The sequence below is a fragment of the Pleurodeles waltl genome, chromosome 1_2, assembly GCF_031143425.1.
Source record: "Pleurodeles waltl isolate 20211129_DDA chromosome 1_2, aPleWal1.hap1.20221129, whole genome shotgun sequence".
NCBI classification, from domain to species: domain Eukaryota; kingdom Metazoa; phylum Chordata; class Amphibia; order Caudata; family Salamandridae; genus Pleurodeles; species Pleurodeles waltl.
In genome coordinates this window covers 508,899,330-508,921,553 of record NC_090437.1, presented here as the reverse complement: position 1 = coordinate 508,921,553, position 22,224 = coordinate 508,899,330, and the positions used below count along the sequence as shown (strand labels likewise).

General features: G+C 48.5%; 1 protein-coding gene across 5 annotated transcripts in view; it reads right to left on the bottom strand.

Moving 5' to 3' along the window:
* CENPE (centromere protein E) overlaps positions 1-22,224 on the bottom strand; it is a 1,295,748-nt gene that overhangs the window by 22,524 nt on the left and 1,251,000 nt on the right. For all 5 annotated transcript variants that reach the window (XM_069241483.1, XM_069241500.1, XM_069241509.1 and 2 more), the window contains one exon: positions 13,870-14,162. In XM_069241483.1, coding sequence (XP_069097584.1) covers positions 13,870-14,162 — 293 coding nt within the window. The remainder of the gene's footprint in view (positions 1-13,869; positions 14,163-22,224) is intronic.

The following is a 22,224-nucleotide window of genomic DNA, read 5'->3' as shown; positions in this document are numbered from 1 at the left end:
TGTGTTCCCTGTGTGATGACTAACTGTCTCACTGAGGCTCTGCTAACCAGAACCTCAGTGGTTATGCTCTCTCTCTGCCTTCCAAATTGTCACTAACAGGCTAGTGACCAATTTCACCAATTCACTTTGGCATACTGGAACACCCTTATAATTCCCTAGTATATGGTACTGAGGTACCCAGGGTATTGGGGTTCCAGGAGATCCCTATGGGCTGCAGCAATTCTTTTGCCACCCATAGGGAGCTCTGACAATTCTTACACAGGCCTGCCACTGCAGCCTGAGTGAAATAACGTCCACGTTATTTCACAGCCATTTACCACTGCACTTAAGTAACTTTGTAAGTCACCTATATGTCTAACCTTTACCTGGTAAAGGTTGGGTGCTAAGTTACTTAGTGTGTGGGCACTAGCCAAGGTGCCCCCACATCGTTCAGGGCAAATTCTCCGGACTTTGTGAGTGCGGGGACACCATTACACGCGTGCACTGTACATAGGTCACTACCTATGTATAGCGTCACAATGGTAACTCCGAACATGGCCATGTAAGATGTCTAAGATCATGGAATTGTCACCCCAATGCCATTCTGGCATTGGGGAGAGAATTCCATGATCCCCCGAGTCTCTAGCACAGACCCGGGTACTGCCAAACTAACTTTCCAGGGGTTTAACTGCAGCTGCTGCCAACCCCTCAGACAGGTTTCTGCCCTCCTGGGGTCCAGCCAGGCTTGGCCCAGGAAGGCAGAACAAAGGACATCCTCAGAGAGAGGGTGTTACACCCTCTCCCTTTGGAAAAAGGTGTCAGGGCTGGGGAAGAGTAGCCTCCCGCAGCCTCTGGAAATGCTTTGATGGGCACAGATGGTGCCCATCTCTGCATAAGCCAGTCTACACCAGTTCAGGGATCCCCCCAGCCCTGCCCTGGCGCAAAACTGGACAAAGGAAAGGGGAGTGACCACTCCCCTGACCTGCACCTCCCAGGGGAGGTGCCCAGAGCTCCTCCAGTGTGCTCCAGACCTCTGCCATCTTGGAAAGAGAGGTGCTGCTGGCACACTGAACTGCTCTGAGTGGTCAGTGCCAGCAGGTGACGTCAGATACTCCTCCTGATAGGTTCTTACCTGTGTTGCTAGCCTATCCTCCTTCTTAAGTAGCCAAACCTCCTTTTCTGGCTATTTAGGGTCTCTGCTTTGGGGAATACTTTAGATAACGAATGCAAGAGCTCATCAGAGTTCCTCTGCATCTCTCTCTTCAACTTCTGCCAAAGGATCGACCGCTGACTGCTCAGGATGCCTGCAAAACCGCAACAAAGTAGCAAAGACGACTACTGCAACCTTGTATCGCTGATCCTGCCGCCTTCTCGACTGTTTCCTGGTGGTGCATGCTCTGGGGGTAGCCTGCCTCCTCTCTGCACTAGGAGCTCTGAAGAAATCTCCCGTGGGTCGACGGAATCTTCCCCCTGCAACCGCAGGCAACAAAAGACTGCATCACAGGTCCTCTCGGTCCCCTCTCAGCACGACGAGCGTGGTCCCTGGAACTCAGCAACTCTGTCCAAGTGACTCCCATAGTCCAGTGACTCTTCAGTCCAAGTTTGGTGGAGGTAAGTCCTTGCCTCCCCACGCTAGAATGCATTGCTGGGTACCGCATGATTTGCAGCTGCTCCGGCGCACTCCTCCAGGATTTCCTTTGTGCACATCCAAGCCTGGGTCCCTGACACTCTAACCTGCAGTGCACAACTTCCTGAGTTGTCCTCTGGCATCGTGGGACTCCCTTTTGTGTCTTCGGGTGAGCTCTGGCTCACTCCTCTTCGTAGTGCCTGTCCTGGCACTTCTGCAAGTGCTGCCTGCTTCTGTGAGGGCTCCCTGACTTGCTGGGCGCCCCCTCTGTCTCCTCATCCAAGTGGCGACATCCTGGTCCCTCCTGGGCCACAGCAGCATCCAAAAACCCTAACCGCGACCCTTGCAGCTAGCAAGGCTTGTCTGCGGTCTTACTGCGTGGGAACACCTCTGCAAGCTTCTTCACGACGTGGGACATCCATCCTCCAAAGGGGAAGTTTCTAGCCCTCTTCGTTCTTGCAGAATCCAAAGCTTCTACCATCCGGTGGCAGCTTCTTTGCACCCTCAGCTGGCATTTCCTGGGCATCTGCCCAATCTCGACTTTGTCGCGACTCTTGGACTTGGTCCCCTTGTTCCACAGGTACTCTTGTCCGGAAATCCACTTTGGTTGCATTGCTGGTGTTGGTCTGCCTTGCAGAATTCCCCTATCACGACTTCTGTGCTCTCCGGGGAATATAGGTGCACTTTACACCTACTTTTCAGGGTCTTGGGGTGGGCTAATTTTCTAACCCTCAATGTTTTCTTACAGTCCCAACGACCCTCTACAAGCTCACATAGGTTTGGGGGTCCATTTGTGGTTCGCATTCCACTTTTGGAGTATATGGTTTGTGTTGCCCCTATACCTATGTGCTCCTATTGCAATCTATTGTAACTATACACTGCTTGCATTACTTCCTTTTGCTATTACTACATAATTTTGGTATTGTGTACATATATCTTGTGTATATTTCTTATCCTCATACTGAGGGTACTCACTGAGATACTTTTGGCATATTGTCATAAAAATAAAGTACCTTTATTTTTAGTATATCTGTGTATTATGTTTTCTTGTGATATTGTGCATATGACACCAGTGGTATAGTAGGAGCTTTGCATGTCTCCTAGTTCAGCCTAAGCTGCTCTGCTATAGCTACCTTCTACCAGCCTAAGCTGCTAGAAACACCTCTTCTACACTAATAAGGGATAACTGGACCTGGTACAGAGTGTAAGTACCCCTTGGTACCCACTACACACCAGGCCAGCCTCCTACAAATAGCAAATAGTGTGGGCCATAGGGAAGGGCCAAACCATATACTAAAAAAAAGTGGAATGAGTAAGGCAGCCTGTAGGAGGCTAGCCTGGTGGGTACCTACGGTACTTACACTTTATACCAGGTCCAGGTATCCCTTATTTGTGTAGTGTAGTCAGTGTCTAGAAGCCAGGCTCTCCAGAGGTAGCTGTGGATGAGCAGCCAAGGCTTATCTAGGAGACATGCAAAGCTCATGCAATACCACTGTAGTCACACAGCACTTACACACATGAAAGAATCATGCTGTGTTACAAAAATAAAGGTACATTATTTGGTGACAAATCCCAAAAATACCATAGAGGTTATATTCCCTAGGAGGTAAGTAATGTACAATTTATATACACTAGTTGCAGAAATAGGCATAAAACCAGTTAGAAAACAGTGCAATTATTGAAAATCACAACAGAGAGAGAGCACAAACCATATACTACAAAAATGGAATTCAAAAGTCAGTCCTCCACCTAGGTAAGTGAAGTTTGTAGGGGGCAGCTGGGAGTACTAGGAAAGCCCAAAGCTAATTACCACACCACCCCCCAGCGCCCAGGAAAGCAGGAGTAAATCACTGTAAATTCCCCAGAACATCCACTTGGAAGAAAAGAAGAATAATGCAAAACCCAGAAGAGACTGCAAGGCACTAACAGTGGACCTGTGGAAGAGGGGACCATGTCCAGCAAGCACAGAAGAGTCCAGGAAGGGCAGGAGACCCTACGCACCAGACTGAAGGTGCAAGAGTTGAGTTGACAGGATGAAGGAGAGTCAGCACTGCACCCAAGAAGATGAAGTCGAATTCGTGGAGGATGCAGGTGATGTCCCATGCCGGAAGGAAGATTTACGCCTTCAAAGTCCATAAACAAGTTTTGGCACACGCAAAACTCGCGGTTAGCGGAAAGTGAAGCTGCCAGCGACCAGGTGGACTCTACCCAGGATGGGGATTCAGAGGGGGTCCTCAGCAACACAGAGCCCACAAAAGCACAGGCAGCACCCACAGGAGTCCCACAGGACAGGGACACAAGTCGAAGAAGGAGACCACACAGCACTACGAAAAGTGATCCCATTCTGCTGGAGAACCACTCAGGAAGCTGTGTGTCGCAGAATGGAGTGTTGAGGGCTGGAGCTTCAAGATGCCTGAAGATCCCTTGGAAAAGATGCCAAGAAGCATAGGCAGCTGCAAATGACGTGGTGCACGGGAGTACTGTCCTGCGTGGGCAGGCAAGGGCTTACCTCCACCCAAGTTGGACAGCTGGAAGAGAGGACCGTCGGGACCACTTCAGTCCACAACCCTTGATGCAGGATCCACGCAGCTCGGCCAGAGAGAGGATCCATGCAGTGGGTCGTCATTGCAGTTGGTGCCTGCGGATGCAGGGGAGTGACTCCTTCAACCCAAGGGAGATTCTTTCTGTCTGGTGCAGGCTGAAGACGGACTGTGCTCAGAGGATGCACGACCGGGGAAATATTGCAGTTGCTGGAAGAAGCCATGGAAACAATGTTGTAGGAGGCATCTTGCTTTTTTGTTGCAGCTTGTCGGGTCCTGGAGCGTCCAGATGCAGTTTTGTCAGTCAGAAGTTGAAGAGGAGGTTGCAAAGGAAACCAGCAACAACCCAAATCTGAGGAACCACCCAAGAGACAGACCCTAAATAGCCATGAAAGGGAGGTTGGTCACCTAGCGGGGTGACCACCTATCAGGAGGGGGCTCTGACATCACCTGCTGGCACTTGCCACTCAGATGATCCCAGAGTTCCCTGCCAACCCTGAAATGAACATGGAAAAACTCAGGGACCCTCTGGAGGAGTTCTGAGCACCACCCCCGGGGTGGTGATAGACAGGGGAGTGGTCACTCCCCTTTCCTTTGTCCAGTGCTGTGGTCCCTGAACAGGTGTAGAATGGTTTAAGCAAGAAGGGCACCAAATGTGCCCTTCAAGCATTGCCAGTGGCTTCGGGAGTCTACCCCTCCCCAGCCTGTAGCACCTATTTCCAAAGGGAGAGGGTGTAACACCTGAGAAAGTAGCCTCTTTCTAGCATGGTTACCCCCACTTTTGGCCTGTTTGTGAGTGTGTGTCAGGGTGTTTTCACTGTCTCACTGGGACCCTGCTGCCAGGACCCCCGTACGCATAGTTAAAACCCTCTTTGTCAGTGTAATTTGCCTGTCTCACTGGGATCCTGCTAGCCAGGACCCCAGTGCTCATAGTTTGTAGTCTAATGTGTTGTCAGTAGTGCTTAACTGTGTCACTGAAGTACTGCTAACCAGAACTTCAGTGCTTATGCTCTCTCTGCTTCCAAATTAGTCACTATAGTTTAGTGACTTCATTTACCAATTCCAATTGGCAACCTGGACCCCCCCGCCCCCTTATATGTCCCTAGTATATGGAACCTAGGTACCCAGGGCATTGTGGTTCCAGGAGATCCTTATGGGCTGCAGCATTTCTTTTGCCACCCATAAGAAGCTCAGACAAACCCTTCACAGCACTGCCACTGCAGCCTGCGTGAAATAGTGCATACACTATTTCACAGCCATTTTCACTGCACTTAAGTAACTCATAAGTCACCTATATGTCTAACCTTCATTTACTGAAAGCTAGATGCAAAGTTACTAAGGGTGAGGGCACCCATGCACTAGCAAAGGTGCCCCCATGCTGTCCAGGGCCACTTCCCCAGACTTTGTGAGTGCGGGGACATTACACATGTGCACGACATATAGGTCAATACATATTGTAGAAGGCTGACCTGGTTTGTAGTGGGTACCTTGGGTACTTAAACCTTATACCAGGTCCAATTATCCCTTATTAGTGAAGTATTAGTGTTCTAGCAGCTTAGGCTGATAGAGGTAGCTATCGCAGTGCAGCTTAGGCTGAACTAGGAGACATGCAAAGCTCATGCAATACCACTTATAGTTACACAGTACTTATACAAAAATAAAGACAATAATCAGTGTTACCAAAACAAATATATTTGGGTGACACAGTATCAAAAATATCTTAGAGACAATACTGGAGGTAAGTATTATTCACAATATATACACTAGACACCAAAATTAGACAAGTAAAAAGTCATAGAACAATGCACAAACAGTAGGAAATGCTATAGAAGGCAATGGGAGAAAGTAGGTCTAGGGGCAACACAAACCATATACTAAGAAAGAGGAATGCCAATCACGAATTCCCCCACACAAGTGTAGTGTGTGCAGAATCGCTTGGAGAGTAAGAATACAGTAATGGTAAGTAAATTATCCCACCCCAAAGCCCATAAAAGCTAAAGTAAAGTACTGCAAGTTTCCTTAGGACACAGTACGCCGCATGATTGGGATTTTGCAGCAACTAACAAATCTGCAAACAACTGCTGGATTCCTGGATCTGAAGACCTGCAAAAGAAGCGGACCAAGTCCAAAAGTCGAAAAAAGTTCCAGGAAGGACAGGAGCCCCTGCCAACCTAGAAGAGGGTGCAAAAGAAGAGTCCCCCGTTAGTCGAAGACTGCAGGAATGCACCACCCTAGGAAGATGCCAGCGGGTTCCTGTGTGATGCAAAGGATGTCTCACGACGTGAAGATCGTTGCAGACATGATTTCGTGTTGAACTCGCCAACAAGACTTGGCTACGACAAAAGTGCGTTTCGCGTCAAAATGGCGCTGGATGGGCCCAGGAAGGACCTGGGGGCCTCAACTCGGTGTGAGGAGGAAGAGGGGGCTCTCAGCACTTTAGAGAGCCCTCAGGATGCCAGCCAACACCCTCAGGACACGGGGAAAAAGGAGGTGCAAAATGCAGTTGATGCAGCACAACAAAGGAAGATCCCACGCCGCCGAAGAACAACTCAGCGAGTTGAGCATCGCAGGATGGAGCGCTGGGGACCTGGGCCAGGCAGTGCGCACAGGAACTTGGCAAATTGTGCACAGAGGCCTCAGGAGGTGAAGAAGACTGTAGGAAAGTGCCATCTTGCCTGGCAAGTTACCCCCATTTTTAGAGTATATATATGTTTGTTTTTGCCTGTGTCACTGGGATCCTGCTAGCCCGGACCCCAGTGCTCAAAGTGCCCCCTGGATGTGTTCCCTGCGTGGTGCCTAACTGTATCACTGAGGCTCTGCTAACCAGAACCTCAATGTTTATGCTCTCTCTGCTTCTAAAATTGTCACTGCAGGCTAGTGACTAATGTTACCAATTCTGATTGGCACACTTGAACACCCTTATAATTCCCTTGTATATGGTACCTAGGTACCCAGGGTATTGGGGTGCCAGGAGATCTCTATGGGCTGCAGCATTTCTTTTGCCATCCATAGGGAGCTCACACAATTCTTACACAGGACTGTACAGCTCTGGGTCCCCTCTCATCCTGACGAGCGTGGTCCCTGGAACACAGGAGCTGGGTCCAAGTGTCTCCCACAGTCCAGTGGCCCTTCTGTCCAAAGTTGGTGGAGGTAAGTCCTTGCCTCCCCACGCCAGACAGTAATCCTGTGCACTGCGTGAACTGCAGCTGCTCGGTCTTCTGTGCACTTTTGCAAGACTTCCTTTGTGCACAGCCTAGCCCAGGTCCCCAGCACTCCGTCCTGCATTGCCCAGCTCGCTGAGTTGGACTCCGACGTCTTGGGACCCTCCTTTGTGACTCTGAGTCGACCGCTGTCCTCAGATCTTCTAACTGCCTGTTCAGGTGCTTCTGTGGATGCTGCCTGCTTCTGCGGGGGCTCTCTGGGTTGCTGAGCGCACTCTCTGTCTCCTCCTCCAAGGTCCTTCCTGGGCCCCAACAGCACCCAAAATCCTCAACTGCGAATCTTGCAGCTAGCAAGGCTTGTTTGCGGTCTTTCTGCGTGGAAACAACTCTGCATCCTCCAGCATGCCGTGGGCCATCTTTTGACCAAAGAGGAAGATCCTGGCACCTTCGGTTGTTGCTGAATCTTCGGCTTCTTCCACCTGGAGGCAGCCCTTTTGCACCTTCATCCGGGGTTTAGTGGGCTTCTGTCCCCCGTGGACACTTGCGTGACTCTTGGACTTGGTCCCCTTCCTTTACAGGTCCTCAGGTCCAGGAATCCGTCTTCAGTGTTTTGCTGGCAGTTGTTGTCCTTGCAGAATCCCCTATCTCGACTTTACTGTCTTTCTGGGGTAGTAGGGTAACTTTACTCCTATTTTTCAGGGTCTTGGGGGTGGGGTATCTTGGACACCCTTAGTGTTTTCTAATAGTCCCAGCGACCCTCTACACACTACACTAGGCCTGGGGTCCAGTTGTGGTTCGCATTCCACTTTTGGAGTATATGGTTTGTGTTGCCCCTCAGCCTATTTCTCCCTATTGCATTCTACATTGTTTGCACTACTTTTCTAAATGTTACTTACCTGATTTTGGTTTGTGTGCATATAATTTGTGTATATTACTTACCTCCTAAGGGAGTATATCCTAAGATTCTTTTGGCATGTTGTCACTAAAATAAAGTACCTTTATTTTTAGTAACGGAGTATTGTATTTCCTTATGATATAGTGCTATATGATATAAGTAGTATGATAGGAGCTTTACATGTTTCTTAGTTCCGCCTAAGCTGCTCTGCTATAGCTAACTGTATCAGCCTAAGCTGCTAGAACACCTCTATTCTACTAATAAGGGATAACTGGACCTGGCACAAGGTGTAAGTACCACAAGGTAACCACTATAAGCCAGGCCAGCCTCCTACACTTGTGAATACTTTGTTGTAGTTACAGCTTTTCTTGGAGCAGGCTGCGGTTGATCCGAGGTCAGATGATGCTGAAGTAGTTGCAGAGGATTTCTGAAGGAAACTTGCAAGCAGAATCTGAAGAGAAACCAAAGGAGAGACCCTAAATAGCCCTGAGAGGCAGATTGGCTACCTAATCAGGTAAGGACCTATCAGGAGGGGTCTCTGACGTCACCTGCTGGCACTGGCCACTCAGGGGCCTCCAGAGTACCCCAACACCTTGCAAAGCAAGATAGCTGAAGTCTGGGACACACCGGAGGTGCTCTGGGCACCACCCCTAGGTAATGACCACAACCAAAGGTAACGTGTTCTGCTGATAAAGACTTCTAACCACAGATTCCTCACGTTTTGAATATATACCCAAGTCATACCTCTTATCTATGAACAAGTGCAGACCAAAAATTCTGAAGTACTGAGTGGGCAAAGGGCTCATCTGTTCTGGCATTCAGGAAACCCACCAGATGGTCTCACCTGAAAAATCCCCTTGGAGGGGGAGAAGGGAGGATTGGAGAGAGAAATCCTCATGGCACAGGCCCCAGAACCCCAACATGCCCTGCAGTAACACATGGCAGTGATGTTGTGCCTGAGCACCTCTACGAGCTTCCCATTGATGGGGAGCAGGAAGGCTATCAAAGCCAAGTAGTTGAGTTTGAGCTCCAGAAGGTTAATATGGAGCCAGGCCTCTGCCAGAGACCAAACATATCTGATCTCCACCTCTCCCAGATGGCCTCCTCAAGCCAATAGCAAAGCATCAGTTACCACTGTGAGCTCTAGGTGAGGTAATGAGAGGGGCCAGCAGCAGCCCCAATTGTAATCCTGCAGATCTTTTGCTGTCTCCTCCGAAATCAGGACCAGATAAGAACTATCCACCTAATGCTGTACTCAGTTCCTACTGAGGAGCCTGCACATGCCACCTGGTGTGCTTTAGCAGCAGGATAGAGAAGGCCATCAGTCCCAGCAGCCTCAGAGTCATCCTCACTGAGATCCAGGACAGTGGTTGAAAAATCAGGATTATCACCTAAACGTCCTGGACTCTCTTCTCCAGGGGATAGGTACGAATCCGCATAGTGTCCAGTATGCCTCAAATGAAGGGGAGAGGTGTGACTTTGGAACACTTTTACTGAATCCAAACTATGTTATGAGCTTCACTGTAGTCTGGAGGTGCTTGACAACTGTCTCGGGGCGAGCCCACATTCTATAGCCAGACGTCAATATTGGGTAAAGACAGGGACCTCCGAAAGTGTGCTGCCACCACTTTTGTCAACACCTGTGGGGCACTGGAGAGACAAAAGGGGAGAATAGCATTACTGAAAATGCCTCTTCCACCCTGAACCACTGGTAGCGCTGATAGGCTTGCAGGACGGGTAAATGGGAATAGGCATCTTACAGATCCAGCGGCACTATCCTAGTCTTAAGGGAAGACAAGACCTGGGCCAGGATGAGTATCTTTAATTTGCCCTTCTGAAGGAAGGTGTTGAGATGGCCCAGGCCTAAAAAAAAAAAAGACAAAAGCCTCAGTCCTCCTTTGGCAGCAGAAAGTAGCAGGAGCAGCGATACTCCATTTGGTAAAAAGGGATTGCACTTCCTGTCATGAGACATACAGATGGTTCTCTGTCAGTCATTCTGGAGATGCTGGAAGGGGCATTGGAGTGGCCTTGAAGGGTATGGTGTGTCCCTTCCGTTGTATGTACAGCACCCACCGCTCTGATGTTATGGCCTGCCAACTCAGCAAGAATCGCAGATCCTGCCACCAACTGTGCAGCTGTGCTCCACTAAGGGCACACTAAAATGAGTTTGGCACGAGGGCCTGTGTGGAGTAGCAGACTAACTGGCTTGCTGATACTGACCGTGGGATCGATGGGCGCCACAACTTTAGTCATGAAACAGCTGGGCACCTTGGTGAGGCTGATAATATGGGGTACCTCTGCTGAAATTGCAAAAGGAATGGTAGAGCTGATGTGGCTAGCAAAGTGGGCCTGGGAAGCGTGGGGTGGCCCTGCTCGTTCCGAACCTTTCGAAACAGAATGTACCATAATGGATGATTGGACAGTGCCTGAAAAACCTGTTGACTGCAGCCAGGCATGGGAACACTAGTGCCAATGGCTCGCCCGATAAAAAGGTGGTATCCAGGCATCTAATTGTGAACTTGACCAGATCACAACCATGCTGTATAGATTAGGACAGATCTGAGGGCTCCCGAGACACCTGGGAGAACTTGAGCCACCGAATTACAAACAGTGTGGGAATAGTGGCCCAGCAAGCAACTGGCATTGACAAACCTGATGGCCAGAGTGGTGGAAGAAAAAACCCTCTTCCCGAAGATATCTACTCTACTGGCTGCCTGTCAGGGGGAGTAGTTGGAAGTGTTTTTCTGACTGATGCCTGCAACCCTTTCCAAGAGGGGTTCTGAGAAAAAATTTAAGGTTGTCTGGGGCAGGTAGGTGGCACCCCGCAATTTGGCGATTTACTAAGGTGCCAGAGCAAGGTTTGGCCCAAGGCCTTAAGAGAGAATAAGTTCTTTTGTAAATGGAATCAGCAGCTCAGTGGTGATTTGACTAGGCTGGGATACTTCAGTCCGGACACTGATTTTTACTTCGAAGGTGGGAACCTGGAGCTTGAGAACTTCGGCCACCCTCTGCATGACCACCACAAAAGAAGCACTCCAGTGGTAGCGCCTGGGGGTGTGAGAAGGACAGACTCAGGAGAGGTGTCAAGGTCACAGACCTCTTAGAGGTCATCATACCAATTTTCCTCATGGTAGGATTGGACAATTTCATTACTTGCGTCATCGATGTTGAAATCCATACCGAGCAAGGAATGTAACGTAAGGGCTCTGACTTGTTGAGGTGGGACACCAAGTAGCGCAGGTTGCAGTTCAATGGAAATCACAAGGGTTGAGGTTGAAGCTGTGCTGTCTTAGAGTCTGAGAGCAAAATGTGCACCTCCATTTTTGGCATCAGTATTTGCATTAACACTTCAGTAACTGGTATGGATCATGGAGCTGGTTCAGGAGGCGATGGAAGCCCAGCAGTGGTTTTGGGGGTCCAACTGGCTCTGACGACGAACCTTTCAGCAGTATTACAGATGGAGGGGCTCTTTAAGGCCCACAGGCACACAAGGGGAAGTTAAAAGGGATCCGTAGACTCAGTGCATGGCCTCGCGTAACTCTTGTATCAGCATCAGTGTTGCAGAAGATCCATGAAACTTAGGTTCTGCCGGATCATGTTAAAGGGATTCACTCCAATGGCAACCAACTTTAGGTACGAGACCAAAATGGCATGGCAACACCCTCTCGCCTTTTCAAGAATTTAAGAGTTGGGAAGAAGAGCGACTCCTGCTTGGATTTTTTTTTTTATATTTCTTTTGATTTACCTGTGGATTTAAAGCAGGATCACTATTGACCTTAGGATTGACTCTTGTGACTTCTGGACTGAGAATGGCTCCCAAGACAGATACTTGGACTTAAACAAGCCTTTTCACGAGTCTTCTGGTACTTGGCGACGTAGAGTTTTGCCTCATGGTCCCAGATGTCATTCTAGCTCATCGACAAGCAGTCACTGCAGGCCTAAGAGTCGTAACTCGACACCAGGCAAACCTGATGCAGATCTGTCAGACATTTGCTTGCAACAGTACCTATCAGGTTTAAACCCTATAGTTTTGGGAGGTGACATTTCTCTTGCACACTGGATTTAAAATTATGAGGTAAAAGTGTCTCTTGAAGACATGAGAAATATCTCTGGATATGCGCTAGATGGCACGGAAGAAAGGAACTGATCTCAGCGCACTGGGAGTGGCATCTATATAGGCTCTGCACTACATTTCTGGAAAGGAGTGGCATAAGTGTGGAGTCACTGGTGCACCAAGGTACTGCCTAAAACTTTAAGGATCTAGTCTGATGCCTGGGTAATATTCAAAACGCGAGGAATCTGCAGCTAGAAGTTTCTATCAGAAATCTTTTTTATTCACAGATACATCTTTTGTGGGCCAATGACAACTATTCTACTTTGACTTGTACTTGTTAGGTTGACGTGTTGATGGAGAGAAGCTGGTGCATTAGATAGCACTATAAATGTCACAGCAACCCTGTGGCGGCAATATAGTTGAACTTCACAAGGCTGCTAAAGCAGAGGAGCACTCTTGACCGCTAGGCTTTAGAATCATCCCCTGCTGCTGTGAAGGGCTGAGCTCTTCAGTAGAAGGTCGAGGCTCTGGAAATATAACACACTGACAATACACCTCCATGACAGTCTTTCTCACTAAACATTGGCCTCAGTGCTAATAAGGTTGAGAAGAGATCCTCTGATCATCCGCAATGTCCTTGACATCAACATGAAGTCAAAGAGGGGTGAGCCACCTAGTACATTAGTGATTTGAGGAGCAGTTTGGGTCAAACCTAGTCACAAAAGGCACATAAGAGGAGGGTGACAGCTTCCTTGTCCCTCTAAAGCATGTGAAATGTGAGGTTGAAATACCTAATTCTTCCTGCTTCACTCCAGGCAAACTTTTTCCCTGTATGTGAGACACCTAAATGGCATCTAAACACCCCTTTCCCACTTTGTGGTAGAGTGAGAATCCACAGGACTAATGACACGCACAATGTGTTCACCCATCCAGGACAGCTTTCCTTAATATGTACAATACCTGTTGAAGAAAGCTTGCATCCTGCCAGTGAAGGCAGATCTCATTTTAAATTGCAAATAGGTCCTTCAGTGTTATAATGCAAAAGGAAATACCGCACACAACATGTCAGCGTCTTTCAGAGATTTATTTGGCTATGCATTTCAACCCACAAAGGGTCTTTGTCACGTTGAGGCTGCGAGGAAGACCATATTGTCATATATTAATGTTACCTACTGTTTTCTTTAACCAAAAAAAAAAAAAGGATTCTGGGATTCCCACACATGCATGAAAACATTCTACTGTTTAGGATGTCGAGAGAAAGCCATGAGAGAGAATCAGCACAAATAACACTGCGGGGACAGTGGAGCTACCAGCTCCCTTAAACTTGTAATGTTCTATTTTTGCCACCATAAAACTACTTCCCATTAAAGTCTATTTCATCATTTTTCTCTTATCTTTAAAATACTCATTACAATAAAATAGATTCAGTCCCTTGGTTTGATACTAATATGTTTTAAATTGGCTTGTTTATAAATGAAAACAAACATTCTGTTACACTAATCTGTAAAGAGACTTATAAATGCGTATGTGTGCAAGATCAGTGTTTATGATCATCAACGAAGATCCCCTGATGGAGAAATATACCAACACACACCCTGTCATTTAATACATACCCGAAATTGTTCCAAAGCTAGAGTTGTCAAAGAACTGTGTCGGTCGAGGCAACGATAATGCTTTTGATCTTGAATCAAAAATACTACTTTTTGGGGAATCCAAAATAATTGTTTCCTGTGTTGCTGATTCATGACATTTAGAAGGCACCTGATCTTTACTTCCAACAGGAGCTTCAGATTTTCCAGAGGGTGTTGGAATAGGTTTCTGTGATGCCTCTTCTTCAGGTGATATCAAATAATTTCTTGTTGCTTCCTTCAATTTTTGATTTTCCACCTTCAGCTGAGCCTCATTTCTTAGTTTGTTAAAAAAAAAAAAAAAAAAAAAAAAACACAATTGGTAACTTGATTCAAACTAGTAGATCATTGCCAAGCATTCATAGAATTGACCAAATACATGTTTAAAGTACAATTCTATAATAAATAAGGTGATACCTATCAGCAAAAATGTTTCTCAGTAATCATAATTTGCATCATTCTTGAGCAATAAAGTTGGCTTACGGTTTTAAATACTCAATGCCATCAGAAGTGAAAACTACAGAATGACAAGCTACTTACCTTCGATAACGTCTTATATGGTAGAGACTTTCTAGTTGCAGATTCCTTTCCTATGAATTTCCCCCAGGCATCAGACCGGATCCGGAGAATTTTCTGAGCAGTACTCCTGCGTGCCATTAGGTGGCATTGATCGGCTCCCTGTCAGTCATTGGCGTTTTCCATGCTGGATATGCTGTTGTGCATCCTATATAGGGGTGCCACCATGGCATGCTGACGTCTGTTTCTTTTCACAACTTTCCACTGCAGAAGCCCAGAGCCTTTAAGGATGACTACTGGGAAATCAAAACTAAGGCCCTTAAGGGGGAGTCCCTGTCCGTCTAAAGCAGTTCACAGAGCAGGGGAGGATGGATGGGTCGGTAATGAATCTGCAACTAGAATATGTCTCTACCAGTTTAGGCGTTACCAAGAGGTAAGTAACTTGTTCATCTGATAGAGACGTCTAGTTGCAGATTCCTTACCTGTGAGTAAGTACCCAAGCAATACAATCCCCGGAGATGGGCCTGTGAAACTGTAGTGGGGTTATGTTAGTGCTTTCCATGGGCACGTTTATTTTAGTTCTGGGCCTGAGGACTGCACCCTTTCATCCAGTTGCCTTTCATTTTTTTCCTTTTATTATTTTAGCAAAAGTTTAATTTCAGCAGTGCTGTTTTATTATGTTTATCAGCTGCCTACCACTCAGAATGTTATTAGCACTTTTGCACAACATTTCAGCTTGTGCTCAGCCTAAGGCTAAACAGTGCTGTATAATGATTAATTTACCGAGTATTGCTGGTCCAAAAGAGTACAATGTCTACTCTACACAGAAAGATGTTATATCACGTCAGGGCAGTTCTCAGAACAACAAGTTTTATTATAAAACAACAGACTGCCACTAACCAGTCTAGGGGTGAACATTTCTGCCAACCAGCTATCCTATGCTGTACCATGTTGTTGCATCGCTGCTAGACTTGGCCAGCGTTGTTCCAAACACCTGGGAGGACTACCAACAGGAAACTCTTCTGCTCATTGCCCAGGTATGGGGGTGGGTGGGTCTTCCTTGCAGAGAGACAAAGCATGGGCAGATTAGGGCTAACACTGCTATTGCTCTCAGATTTTTAGTAGTGCAGGCAGGAATTTTAGATTCACTAGTGTGACATAATGCAGAACTGAACGGGCAAAGTACACATCCCTACAGACATGACTGTGCAGTAGTGTTAAGGTAAATGTTTGCAAGGATGCCCTCATTGCTGCCTAACAGATATCTAGGACTAAAACTCTGCGTGCTAGTGCAGTGGTTGCAGCTGTAGCTCTAGTAGAATGAGCATGCAAGCCCTCAGGGGGTTGCTTTTGAGACAATGCGTAGCAGATCTTAATGCAGACTAGGACCCATCTGGAGGTCTGCTTCTGCACTGCCTAACCTTTCCTTGCACCCACATAACGGACAAAGAGTTGATCAGCCACCCAAAACTCCTATGTACAATCAGGGAAGAATGCCGCCGCTCTTTTTGGTTCTAGGCGGTGGAGTCTCTCCTCTTCCTTAGAAAGATGTGTGGGTGCGTAAAAATTAGGCAAGGTGATAGACTGATCTACGTGAAACTTTTGGCAGAAAAGAGGGCCTAGTGTGAAGCAACAACTTTTAAGGACAGAAGGACAGTAGGGTGGCTTAGATGACAATGCCTGCAGCTCACTGGCTACAAGGAAGGCTGTTTTTAGAGTAAGAGGACAATTGTGGAGAGGCTCAAAAGAAGCGCACATAAGAAAGGTCAAAACCAAATTCAAATCCCACTGGGGCATAATGAATAACGATGGAGGAAAGTTATGTAAGGCCTTTAAAGAACCTCTGAACAATAGGGGACTTAAAGAAGGTTGATCAGGCAACCTCAAAAACACAGAAATAGAAGACAACCTGTGAGAGTGCCCATAGCAGTACCCTGCTGGGCCAGAGAAAGGACACAAAATAGGACCATAGAGAGAGGGGCAAAAAGTGGGTCAACAGACTTGTCTGTGGACCATGTGTAGGAAAGTACCATCTTGCCTGGCATCTTACCCCTATTTTTTACTTGTGTGTGAGTCTGTTTTTGCCTGTCTCACCCCAATCCTGCTAGCCAGGACTCCAGTGCTCAGTTTGTGGCCTGAATGTGTTTCCTGTGTGGTGCCTAACTGTGTCACTGAGGCTCTGCTATCCAGAACCTCAGTGCTTATGCTCTCTCTATCTTTAAAATTGTCACTGCAGGCTAGTGACAATTTTTTTTTTACCAATTCTGATTGGCACACTGGAGCACCCTTATGATTCCCTAGTATATGGTACCTAGGTACCCAGGGCATTTCTTTTGCCACCCATAGGAAGCTTAGACAATTCTTACACAGGACTGCCACAGCAGCCTGAGTGAAATAACCACATTATTTCACAGCCATTTTACACTGCACTCAACTTATAAGTCACCTCTATGTCTAACCCTCACCTAGTGAAGGTTAGGTGCAAAGTTACTAGGTGTGAGGGCACCCTGGCACTAGCCAAGGTGCCCCCACATTGTTCAGGGCAATTTCCCCGGACTTTGTGAGTGCGGGGACACTATTACACGTGTGCATTACATATAGGTCAATACCTATATGTAGCATCACCATGGGAACTCCGAACATGGCCATGTAACATGTCTAGGATCATGGAATTGTCACCCCAATACCATTCTGATATTGGGGGGACAATTCCATGAATCCCTGAGGCTCCAGCATAGAGCCCGGGCACTTCCAAACTAGCTCTCTGGGGTTTTCTCTGCCACTACCGCTGCTGCCAACCCTCAGACAGGTTTCTGCCCCCCCCCTGGGGGCAGGAAGGCAGAACAAAGGATTTCCTCTGAGAGAGGGTGTTACACCCTCTCCCTTTGGAAATAGGTGTTAAGGGCTTGAGAGGAGTAGCCTCTCCTGGCCTATGGAAATGCTTTGAAGGGCACAGATGGTGCCCTCCTTGCATAAGCTAGTCCACACCGGTTCAGGGATCCCCCCCAGCCCTGCTCTGGCGCGAAACTGGACAAAGGAAAGGGGAGTGACCACTCCCCTGACAAGCACCTCCCAAGGGGAGGTGCCCAGAGCTCCTCCAGTGTGTCCCAGACCTCTGCCATCTTGGATGCATAGGTGTGAGGGCACAATGGACACCTCTGAGTGGCCAGTGCCAGCAGGTGATATCAGAGACCCCTCCTGATAGGTGCTTAGGTTTCTCTGTAGCCAATCCTCCTCTGAGGGCTATTTGGGTCTCTCCTGTGGGATTCTCTTCTGATAACGAATGCAAGAGCTCACCAGAGTTCCTCTGCACTTCTCTCTTCGACTTCTGCCAAGGATCGACGCTGACTGCTCCAAGATGCCTGCAAAACCGCAACAAAGTAGCAAGAAGACTACCAGCAACATTGTAGCACCTCATCCTGCCAGCTTTCTCAATTGTTTCCTGGTGGTGCATGCTCTGAGGGCTGTCTGCCTTCACCCTGCACTGGAAGCCAAGACGAAATCTCCCGTGGGTCGACGGAATCTTCCCCCTGCCAACGCAGGCACCAGACTTCTGCATCACCAGTCCTCTGGGTCCCCTCTCATCTTGAGGAGCGCGGTCCCTGGAGCACAGGAGCTGGATCCAAGTGTCCCCGACAGTCCAGTGGCCCTTCTGTCCAAATTTGGTGGCGGTAAGTCCTTGTCTCACCAGACTGTAATCCTGTGTACTGCGTGAACTGCAGCTGCTAGGGCTTCGGTGCACTTTTGCAAGACTTCCTTTGTGCACAGCCTAGCCCAGGTCCCCAGCACTCCGTCCTGCATTGCCCAACTTGCTGAGTTGGACTCCGACTTCGTGGGGCTCCCTTTTGTTGTGCTGAGACAACCGCCGTGCTCAGATCTTCTGAACGCACGTTCAGGTGCTTCTGCGGGTGCTGCCTGCTTCTGCGTGGGCTCTCTGTGTTGCTGAGCGCCCCCTCTGTCTCCTCCTCCAAGGCACAACCTCCTGGCCCATCCTGGGCCCTGGCAGCACACAAACTACTCAACCGTGACTCTTGCAGCTATCAAGGCTTGTTTGCGGTCTTTCTGCGTGGAAACAACTCTGCATCCTCCTGCACGCTGTGGGACATCTTCTGACCAAAGGAGAAGTTCCTGGCACCTTCCGTTGTTGCAGAATCTTCGGCTTCTTCCACCCAGAGGCAGCCCTTTTGCACCTTCATCCGGGGTTTAGTGGGCTCCTGCCCCCCCCCCCCCCCCCGGACACTTCCGTGACTCTCGGACTTGGTCCCCTTCCTTTACAGGTCCTCAGGTCCAGAAATCTGTCTTTAGTGCTTTGCAGTCAGCTGTTGCCTTTGCAGAGTCCCCTATCTCGACTTTAATGTCTTTCTGGGTAGTAAGGTAACTTTACTCCTACTTTTCAGGGTCTTGGGGTGGGGTATCTTGGACACCCTTAGTGTTTTCTTACACTCCCAGCAACCCTCTACACACTACACTAGGCCTGGGGTCCATTTGAGGTTCACATTCCACATTTGGAGTATATGGTTTGTGTTGCCCCTTGTCATATTGTCTCCTATTGCATCGTATTGTGTTCTACAGTGTTTGCACTACTTTTCTGACTGTTTACTTACCTGATTTTGGTTTGTGTGTATATTTTGTGTATTTTACTTACCTCCTTCCCAGAGGGCAAGTACCTGTGTGTGAGGGCACCCCTGCACTAGCAGAGGTGTCCCCATGAACTCCAACTCCATTTTCCTGGACTTTGAGTGCAGGACGCCATTGTATGCATGTACTGGACCATAGGTCACTACTTAGGTCTAGCTACATAACGTAACTCCAAACCTAGGCATGTTTGGTATCAAACGTGTCGTAATCATACCCCAATACTGTTGCCAGTATTGGAAGTATGATTCCATGCACTCTGGGGGCTCCTTAAAGGACCCCCAGCATTGCTCCTACCAGTCTTCCAGGGTTTTTCGGGCAGCCCAAGCTGCTGCCACCCCTCAGACAGGTTTCTGCCCTCCTGCTGCTTGAATAACTTAGGCCCAGGAAGACAGAACAAACTATTTTGGGGTGGGGGTGCAACACTCTCTCCCTTTGGAAATAGGCGTTACATAGCTTGGGTGGGGTAGCCTTCCTGAACCACTGGTATGCTTTGAAGGGCACATTTGGTGCCCTCTGAGCATAAACCAGTCTACACCAGTTCAGAGACCCCCAGTCTCTGTTCTGGCACGAAACTGGACAATGTAAAGGGGAGTGATCACTCCCCTGTCCATCACCACCCTAGGGGTGGTGTTAAGAGCTCCTCCAGAGGGTCCCTGGGTTCTGCCATCTTGAATCCAAAGCTGGCAGGGACCTCGGGGAGCATTTGATTGGCCAGACCAGGCAGGTGACGTCAAAGCCCACTCCTGATAGGTGCTCACCTGGCTAGTTGACCAATCCCCCTTTCAGGACTATTTAGGGTTTTCTTCTGGGGTGGGTCCTCAGATTTGGCTTGCAAGATTCCAGCAGGACTCCTCTGCAACCTTACTTCGACTTCTAGCCACTAGAAACGCGACTGGACCCTCCAGGAGCCGACAATCTGCATCCATTAAGAATACTCTTCTTGCAACATTGTTTCCACGGCTCCTTCCAGCTTCTGCAACATTTCCCTTGCTGTGGATCCTCTGAGGGCGGCATGTCTTCAGTCTGCACAAGAAGGAAGAATTTATCTACCTTGGAGTGAAGGAGTCACTCCCCTGCATCTGCAGGCAGCTACTGCAACAACGACCGGCTGTGTAGATTTCCTCTCATCCAGAGCTGCTTGGATCCTGCATCACAGGTGGTGGTCCGCAGTAGTCCTCTTGGTCCTCTCTGCCAGCTGTCCAACTTTGGTGGAGGTAAGCCTTTGCCTTCCCACGCAGGGCAGTACACCCTTGCACTGCATCTCTTACAGCTGCCAAGGCCTGTTTGTATCTTCGCCAAGGGATCTTCAGGCTTTGGTAGTTCCAGCCCTCAGCACTCCTTCCTGCGACACACAGCCCTCTGTGTGGCTCTCCTGCGGCGTGGGACCCCCCTCTCCGGTAGTGCTGCGAGGGATCCTCTTCATCTTCTGTGGGTGCTGCCTCTGCTCCTGTGGCCTCTCGGCGACACTGAGGGTCCCCTGTGACTCCCCCTCCTGGGCTGAGTCCTCCTAGGCCTTGCTGGTCCCCGGAAGCTTCACTTTCCGCCAACCGCGACATTGACCTTTGCCAAGGCTTGCTGGTAGGATCCTAGCACCAGAACCCGACCGCAATTCCTCTTCCAGTGTGGGACAATGTCTGCATCCCTCAGGAACTCTTCACTGACTCCAGGGCTGCAGTGCTGACCTTGACATCACCGTCGACCAACTCCTGCATTCACAGCTGGGTGGGTAGTAGCTCCTACTCCTCCTGGACTCTTCTGTGACTTCTGGACTTAGTCCCCTTCTTCCACACGTCTCCTTCTTCAGGAATCCGCCACTGGTTTCTTGCAGTCATGTTTGGGTGTTCCTTCCTTTTGTGTGGTTTGGGGAAAATCCACTACCTAACTCCTTTTCCCCTGGTCGGTAGGGAGCACTGTGGTACTTACCTTTGGGGTTTCCTAGTATCACCAGCTCTCCTCTACACATTCCACTTACCTAGGTGGCGGTCCTGTGTTCGCATTCCATTTTTTTTTAGTATATCCTTTGGACTAGGGTCACTATTGTCTAATTGCATTTTCACTGTTTCTGTCACTTTCTATGCCTATTGCTGATAACTACTCTACATATTTCGTGTGTTTACTTGCCTCCTATTGGAGAAGTGCCTTTTTAATAATTTTGGTATTGTGTCACTAAAATAAAGACCCTTTATTTTTATAACACCGTGTGATTCTTTCATGTGTGTAAGTGCTGTGTGACTACAGTGGTATTGCATGTCCTTTGCATATCTCCTACATAAGCCTTGGCTGCTCATCCACAGCTACCTCTAGAAAGCCTGGCTTCTTGACACTGCCTACATTCTAATAGGGGAACCCTGCACCTGGTATAAGGTGTAAGTACCATAGGTACCCACCACACACCTGCCAGCTTCCTACATTGGTGCAGTGGTGGGATAAGCACTTGCAACTGCCTTACCACTCTGTCACTTGGTACTTTCCACAGGAAAGTCCACTACTAGCTAGGGGAACACACTGCGCCTAGTATCAGGGAAGTAGTCTCTTGGGTTTGAGTAAACTAGGGGTCTAGGTATAGCCCTTGCTCCAAATGTCTGGAGAGACTTAGTTGAAGTAGTTAGGAATACTACACCACTCTCGCTAGCTGACTTGTCTTCAGCAGAGCACACCTTTTAGGCCATGGATTGTCCCTATGAGAACCTGACCTTCCAACAACTTGGGGAGATGTGTGCTCAGAGGAAGTTGAAGACTGTGAGAAATCCCAACAAGACTGATTGTAGGGCCTGTTCTCCAGCACGACCAGAAACATGCTGGTAGCCAGAGGGGGAGGAGGAAGAAGAAGTAGTAGACTCTGACCCTCCAGTGCTAGAGAAGGAAAACCTACCCACTGAGGTGGGTCAGGAAGAACCCAGGGAGGATCAGAGAAACTCTAGGCACACCCACAGTCCTGTTATAAACACATGAACACTGTTAGCAGTGTAAAGGGGAGGGGGATCACACCAATGAGTCCACCTTTGTACCTAGAGGGCTGGTTTAGAGGGTGTCCAAGGGTATAAACAGATCTTTCTCTGCCCACTTTCACATCTCCTCAGTATCTGAGGGAACCCACTGTTCAACTCTAGGGGAGGATTCCCTAGACAGGGAACTCAAGCAACTGAGACTGAAGGAGGCCAAACGAAGGCTTCAGCAGCAACAGCT